Raw genomic sequence first — 7,980 nt, 5'->3', positions numbered from 1 at the left:
CTATCTATCTATCTATCTATCTATCTATCTATCTATCTATCTATCTATCTATCTAACCATTCATCCAATCTATCGTCTATTGATGTATTAAATATATAGATAATAAAATAGCTTCACCAATAGAAAGCTGGCCTCTGATTTGGGAAAACTTGGGTTCAAGTCCTGCCTTAGATGTATGCTGGCTGTGTGACCTTAGGCAAGTCACTTAACCTCTTGGTGTTCCAAGCCATTCTCTAAGACTATGAACTGCAGAGAAGGAGAGGATTTGCTTTGGTAGAAGAAGTTCTTCCTTCACCTGTTGTTGCCTATCCCTGAGAAATCACAAGTCTGATCTCTTCCCACTCCCCCCCCCCCAACTCCAACCCCGCCTCTTCCCAGTCCCCACCCATTAGCTACTTTCTCTTCAAGATCCATAGTTTTCATTGTTCTTTCATTTCTTCCGTTTACATGCAAGTAGATGTTAATTAGATGCTAATGATCTTTAGGCCTTAACCAGAAGGCTCAGGGCCTCGCTAGACAGCCCCATTTGTAAAAAAAAAAAAAAAAAAACTACCCAGAGACTTGGGCTAGAGAGAAAGAGGGAGGGAGTTAGAGCGACACTAGGGAAAAGGAGGCAGCTATTACTTCAGCCCCTGAATCCCGGGGTGAAGAGAATTTCCCATTGATCTGTTAACGGTTTTAAGGTTCAGCATTCTAGCATTCTGGGCTCTGTGTATTGGTTCTTCCTCATGGATTTATTGGTGCTTTTATTTTTTCTCCTTTAAAACTAGCTATTTAACTTCTACCCCTTTCTTGGATGGTTCCTCAAACCCCACAAAACAATCTTAGTAAAAATAGAAGAGGTGAGAGTCATCCTAAGGAACTACATGGCAGGAAGCAGACAGCAAGTCCCCGGAGGATACGTCACCAGCTACATCGATGCCCTGATGCAGAAGCAGAGTGAGGTATTCAGTAATGGTATTGTACCATTTGGCAGAGCTGGGAAGCACCTCCCAGATCACCTGGTCCAACCCTCATTTTATAGGCTAGGAGACCAAAGACCCAAGGGATAAAATGACTTGTCCTGGGTCACTTGGTGGCAGAACCAGGATTTGAACCCAGGTTTCTTTAATCCATTGCTCCTTCCATTACATTCCCACTGGCTTTTCTAGTAATATATACTTTTCAAAAGAGTCTGATCTCATACTTAACTAATAGGTCTCCCTAAGGATCTTCTCAAGGGCCACATCCAGGCATATGAAACAGCTGTGTGTTTTTGTGGCATTTACATATAGTTTGGTTTTGTCTGTCTAAATTGTGTGATCTATTCGCACACAAAATGGCACAGGGGGAAAAGAGCTAATGTTGCAGTGAGAGGACCTTGGTTCAAATTCCATCTTCTCTGACGCTTACTACTCCTGTGACAGTAAACAAGTCACCACCTCACTGGGCCTCCGTTTCTTGATTAACAACAACAGTAACTTCTAACATCTATAGTATATAAAAACTAGCCATTGTTGGATATAATGTATAATATAACAATTACTAGCCTATGTAAACAGCACTTTACATATATTATCTTAGTTGACCCTTGCAACAACACTAAAGGTAGAAGCTATTATTATTTGACAGATGAGGAAACTGAGGCTCAGATAAGTTCAGTGATTTGCCCACCTAGTGTCTAAGGCAGGATTAGAAGCTGATTCTTCTTGACTCTGTGCTCTGTGCACATTTAGTTGCCTGTAAAATGAGAGGGGTTGGACTAGGTAGCTTTGGGGTTCCCTTCTAACTACACTATGGTCCTATAGAATGGCAAATTATTTCGTTCTTACTCCTGTTCTGAAACTTTGTGGTGTTTTCCTTCCTTGCACCTTCTTACTCTCCTGGTACAGATCCAAATCTCTAACACTTAAGTACAAAGCCAAGTACAAGGCCATGCTCACTCATGGGGGTAGCATGTGAAGAAGCTGGGGAGGCTTCAACACTGGGCTGAACCCCTGCCACCCTTGGGCAATGACCTGGAGAAGCAGCTTATGACACTGACCAAGGTCACTTGCTTTTGAAGGAACCACAAGTGGAAACCTATTTCTCGGATGCAAACATTGTGGCCTCCATCCTTGACCTGGTGATGGCTGGTACTGAGACAACATCTACCTCCTTGCAGTGGGCTGTGCTCCTCATGGCCAAATACCCAGAGGTCCAGGGTGAGTCTCTGTTTTGTCCTAACTTTGATTGTGGCTTCTCTTTCTAGCTAAGCTGACTGGAGGGAAAGCTTTGCTATGTGGCTTGTTGGAGGACCTTAGGTTACCGCCCAGTTGCTCTGTAGCCCAAAGCTCAAGAGAACTAATTTATAAGCTGATTTGTACTGTTATAGCTGGTTTTCTCTAGATGTTCCTCTTGGTGTCCTTCTAAGACCTAATAGTCAACCAAATGGCATTGTTTATTTAGTGAATTATCACTGTTTGCAAACACCCTGGGAGCCAGGGACCTAATTCCCTAGGGTGTGTGCATGTGTGTATGTGTGTGTGTGTGTGTGTATGTGTATAAGTGAGAAAGAAGAAGAAGAAGAAGAGAGAGACAGAGAGAGAGAGAGAGAAGGGAAGAAAGAAAGAGGAAAAAAACAAAAACTCCTCAATTCAAAAGGAAAGGAGTAAAATGCATTCTCTGTGCCAAGCACTGTCCTAGGTGCTAGAAAAACAAAGACAATAATGAAAACAATCCCTGCCCTCAAGGATCTCCCATGCTACTAGAAGGAAATAGCATGTTGACAGATAAGAGACAGCCTAATCACTGGATAGAAGGCCTACCTCTAAGCCACAGAAGGCAGATTCAAGACTGGCCTCTGATACAAACAAGCTGGATTTGGGCAGGTCACTTAATTTCATAGCATTCCATTGCAGAGAAGGTGCTGTCCTCATCCAGACGTTCTCTGAACAGATGAAATTTCAGGTCTTGTCCCTATCCCCTGTGGCTTGCTCAATACAGAATAATTTCAAGCACCAACAACTTCATCAAAAAAAGGAAGGAAGGGAGGGAGGGGAAGGAGGGAAGGGAGGGGAAAGAAGGAAGGAAGGAAAGACTCATGTACAAATTGGGGCTTGATTTGAACCTTGCTGAGACCTAGGGATTACAAAAACCTGAGGTGAGAAGGGAGAGCACTCTAGGCATGTGGGATAGCCTCCAAAGGAACACCTAATTCCGTGTTTAAATAAAGAAGAGTGTAAAGCCCCGGCCCAGGAGTCAGGAGGACCTGAGTTCGGTTCCTGCCTCAGACACTTAACGCCCCCACCACCACCACCACAAAACTAGCTGTGTAACCTTGGGCAAGTTACTTAACCCCAATTGCCCTCCAAAAGGCAAAATTAAATTAAATTAAATTTAATTTAATTTAAAAAAAGAAGAGCAAGGAGACCAACATGACTAGAATGTAGAACTAGAATGTAGGTGTGTGAAAGAGAGAGTAATGGGAAATTATTCTAGAAGGATAGGTTAGCCCTGATTGAGAAAGGCTTTCAATACCAAACAGGGAAATTTGTATTTGGTCTTCAAGGGAGCAGGGAGTCATTGAAGCTTCCTGAGCAGGGGAATGACCTATTCGGACCTGTGATCCCCACTCTCTCCCTTCTAACAGTAGAATGAGATGCTTACTAGTTTTTCTTTTGCTCAGTGATCCATAGATCTCACCCCCTCAGGGTAAATACCCATCACATACCCTTTCCCCACCCCCATCCCCAATTAAACACTGATAAAAAGCAGGGGTGGTGAGTAACAATGATGCAGTAACAGGTAACTTCTGCTTAATCTGTTCCCACTAACCAGCATCAGGGTTGGTCAGAGCTCATCTGAGGGCATAGAAAAGCAGGCTAATGCTAGGGGTGAAGGAGTTGGGGGGGAGATGTACTACAATGGTACTCGAGCTCAACAGGGGCTCAAGAGATGGACAAGGAGAAGGCAGTCCAGGGAGCCAGTTCTAAATCAATAAATACAAATTGTGAGACAGGGTCATAGAATGGAAAGAAGAGGGAATTTTGAGTCAGAGGGCCTGGCTTCACATCCTGGCTCGGCTACTTATTGCTTGTGAGATTTTGAACAGGTTATTTCATTCTCTGGGCCTTTGTTTTCTTATCTGAAGAAATGAAGAGGTTGGAATAGGTTACATTCAAGCTTGTTTTCATCTCTAAATTCTATGATTTGTCTAATGTAATTATATAATCATATATATAATTGTATCATTATGTTGTCTGTGATCACATATCTATGTATATATTTACTCAACCTATAAGCCCTGTCCATGAACCCTCATTATCTCTCTGATGGGAGACAGAGCTGTTCCTGGATGCTACTACTCTTTTCTCCTCCTTATCTTCCTTATCTTTCTCTTCCTCTCTCCCTCCTCCCCTCTCTGTCTTCCTCCCTCCCTTCTTTCTTCCTTTTCTCCCTTTCTCTCAGTCTTCCTCCCTCCTTCTCTCTTTTCTTTCTTCATTTTCTTCCTTCCTCCCTTTTTCCTTCCCTCCTTCCCTTTCTTCCTCCCTCCCTGGTTTTTTCCTCCTCCTTCCCTTCCTGCCTTCCACTTTCCCTTTTTCTCTCCCTTTCTCCTTCTTTCCCTGCCTCCCTCTTTTCCTTCTTCCTTCCCTTCCTCCCTTTCTCTTTCATGCAAATGCAAAGACATGAATTTACAACTTCTGTCCTCTGGGGAGTTCCTCATAGACCCTTGTAAATGAGGTGCCCTTCATGCCTCACTCCCCAGGAGGAAGTCCATCCCCTTTCTACAGGTAAGTCTGACTCCCAGTTCTGACTGGGAAGGATTCTGAGCTACTGCAATTCTAGGAATCTTTTTTCCCCAGTAAGCCAAGATCAGAGAAATGACATTGACCTGAAATGGGTCTGACAAGGGTTGAATTTGTTGCAAGACAGTGCACATGGACCATCTTGACTGCACTGGAAACTTCCTGCCTTCCAAGTCAGTGTGATGGCTTCTTGCCACCCCATCACTCCTTTCAAAGTCTTGCTCAAGGGAGGTAGCATGGCAAAAAGCCAGAATGCCAGACTGTGGCCTTCCAGGCCTGAACCCCACATCTGCTGCTTACCTATAGTTTATGACCTTGAGCAAGTCATTTAACTTTTCTGGGCCTCAGTTTCATCATCCTTAAAATGAAAAGATTGAACTATATGACCTCTCAGGTCTCTTCTAGCTCTAAATCTATGATCCTGTGTCAGTTTCTGGTACCTTTAGGTAAAGTTTAATGCCAACTAATCAATCAATCAACCAATAAACACTTATTAAGCACCTACTATGTGCTGTGCATTGTCCTATGCTCTGTGGAAACAAAAAGAAGCAAAAGATAGGGCAGCTAGGTGGCATAGTGAGTAAAAGTGCCAGCCCCAGAGTCAGGAAGACCTGAGTTCGGTTCCAGCCTCAGACACCTAACACCCACACAAAAAAACTGGCTGTGTAACCTTGGGCAAGTTACTTAACCCCTGTTGCCCTCCAAAAGGCAAAAAAAAAAAATAAAGAAGAAGAAGAAGAAGAAGCAAAAGATAGTCCCTGTCCTCAAGGTGCTTACAATCTAACCAACTAACTTTATGATTTTTTTTCCAGAGGGGGGAAGGCAAGGCAATTGGGGTTAAGTGACTTGCCCAAGATCACACAGCTAGTAAGTATCAAGTGTCTGAGGCTGGATTTGAACTCAGCTCCTCCTGACTCCAGGGCCGGTGCCACTGCCCCAGGAAAACATTCTTTAGGACCATTTTTCCCAGTGTAGAACAGTCAATTGACAAGCTTTCATTAAGTGCTTATTATGTGCCAAGCAATGTGTAAGCAAAACACCACGTCATTGCCATCAAGGATCTTACCATCTAGTGGGGAATACAATGTGCAAACAATGAACATAAAAATATATGTAGTGGGGGGTGGCTAGGTGGTGCAGTGAATAGAGCACTGGCCCTGGGGTCAGGAGGACCTGAGTTCAAATCTGGCCTTAGACACTTAACACTTACTAGCCATGTGACCTTGGGCAAGTCACTTAACCCCCATTGCCCTGCCTTCCCTCCTCCAAAAAGCAATATATATATATATGTATATATATATTTGTGTATATATATATATATGTAGTGTAAATGGTAGTCAATTTGAGAGGGAAGGCACTAGCTGCGTGTGTGTGTGTGTGTGTGTGTGTGTAGAAATGGGAAGAGAAGAAGGAAAGACCACTTGAAGAAGGTGAGATTTGAACCGAGTCTTAAAGGAAGCCAGGAAAGTTAGGAAAGAGTGTCAGAGGGAGGGAGACAATTCCAGGCTTGGGGGATACCCAGTGAAAATGTCCAGATTTAGGAGATGGAGAATCCTGTAAAAGGAAAAGCATTAAGTCCAATGCATCTGGATTGTACAGTGTGTATAGGAGACTAAAGTATGAGAAGATTAGAAAGGTTGGAAGGGATCAGGTTATGAAGGACTTCAAAAGTCGAAGAGAGTTTGTGTACTTGATGTTGGAGCTAATCGGGCGTCACTGGAGTTTATTGAGTGGGGTGAGGAGGTGACAAGATCATACCTGCACTTTACAAAGATCACTTTGAAAGCTGAGAGGAGGATGTATTGGAATGGAGAGACTCAAATTAGGGAGGTAAAATAGAAAGCTCTAGCAAGAGTCTGGGCATGACTTAGGACTGCCAGTCCCAAGGTATTAATTAAGGGGTGAATAGGGACAGGGGGCATAGACAAGAGATGGGAAGGTGGATTGGGGAGGTAGAAAGGACAAGACTGGATATGTGGAGCTGCAGAATGTGAGGAGCTAAAGATGACTTTAAGGTTGGGTTTGAGTCTGGATGACTGGGAGGATGGATGGACCCAATAGGGAAGCTGGGAAGGGAAGGGTTGGGGGAAGTGGGTACAATTGTTATCTATAGTCATATAGTAAGTGTCTGAGGCCACATTTGAATTCAGATCTTCTAGGATCCCAGGCTGGCACTCTATCATCTGGACCATCTGGTTCTTAAGTGTTGCCTGGAGTCTTATGAGATTCCAGGCTGCCTAATAGCTGACACAGAGATAAGTTTAAGGTTTGCAAAGATAAACACATCTTATCTCATTTTCAAGAAATTTGTGTTACCTCATTTGATCCCCAAAACAAGCCTGTAGAAATGCTTTGATGGGTGGAGCCCTGGCCTCAGAATCAGCAGCACCTGATGTTACTGGCCAATCCACTGGATGTAAAACAGCACCAAGCACTAGGCATTTTCCCCTAGAAGATTGTGTTTCCACTACCCATCAGCAACGAGGAATCACCTAACCGTGGTGCCCTAAGACACTAAGCTATCAAGCAATTGCTGGTCTACTTTGGTAGAAGGAGTTTCCTCAATTGGGGTTCTCCAAACTAATTAAGTCACACTTCTGCACCAAAAAACCCCACACCCACAATGACCCAGCCTTGTGAAGTAGTTACTATTATCTTCACTTAAAATGCCAGGGTTAAATTTTGTTGCTGTTCAGTCGTGTCCACGACCCCTTTTTGGGTTTTCTTGGCAAAGATACTGGAGTGGTTGCACATTTCTTTCTGCAGCTCACTTCACAGATGAAGAAACTGAGGCAAAGTGAGGGTGAGTGACTTGTCCAGGGTCACACAGCTAGTAAATGTCTGAGGTCAAATTTGAGCTCAGGTCTTCCTGGCGTTCTACCCACTGTGCCCCCTAGCGCCCAGAAAGTTAAATAACTTGCCTATAATCCCATGACTAGGAGCTATTGGAGGCGGCATCTGAATCCGGGTCTTCCTAGTAATAAATCTTGGATTCTTTCCACTATGCCACACTTTAAACACTTAGTGTACTGCCTGGTACATATAGATGCCTCATAAATTCTTTTTGTTTGATTGTCTTTCCTATGTATTTTAACACTGTTTCTTCTAACCCTAGTCCCACAAGGGACAGGGGAAGGGGGGAAATTGGTCACTGCCCTCAATATTGGATGCAAGTGTGACTTTTAAAAAGATCAATTCTCTTCTTATCAAGCAA

General features: G+C 43.6%; 1 protein-coding gene across 1 annotated transcript in view; it reads left to right on the top strand.

The window, feature by feature from the left end:
• Positions 1-7,980, top strand: part of CYP2W1 (cytochrome P450 family 2 subfamily W member 1) — a 48,351-nt gene that overhangs the window by 28,717 nt on the left and 11,654 nt on the right. Inside the window, exons 5-6 of the mRNA XM_069084845.1 lie at positions 771-944; positions 2,045-2,183. Coding sequence (XP_068940946.1) covers positions 771-944; positions 2,045-2,183 — 313 coding nt within the window. The remainder of the gene's footprint in view (positions 1-770; positions 945-2,044; positions 2,184-7,980) is intronic.

This window comes from Petaurus breviceps, unplaced genomic scaffold, assembly GCF_028583685.1.
Source record: "Petaurus breviceps papuanus isolate PSGF00001 unplaced genomic scaffold, PetGlider_PUasm1.0 175, whole genome shotgun sequence".
Taxonomy (NCBI): Eukaryota; Metazoa; Chordata; class Mammalia; order Diprotodontia; family Petauridae; genus Petaurus; species Petaurus breviceps.
This window is presented reverse-complemented; position numbering and strand designations above follow the sequence as displayed.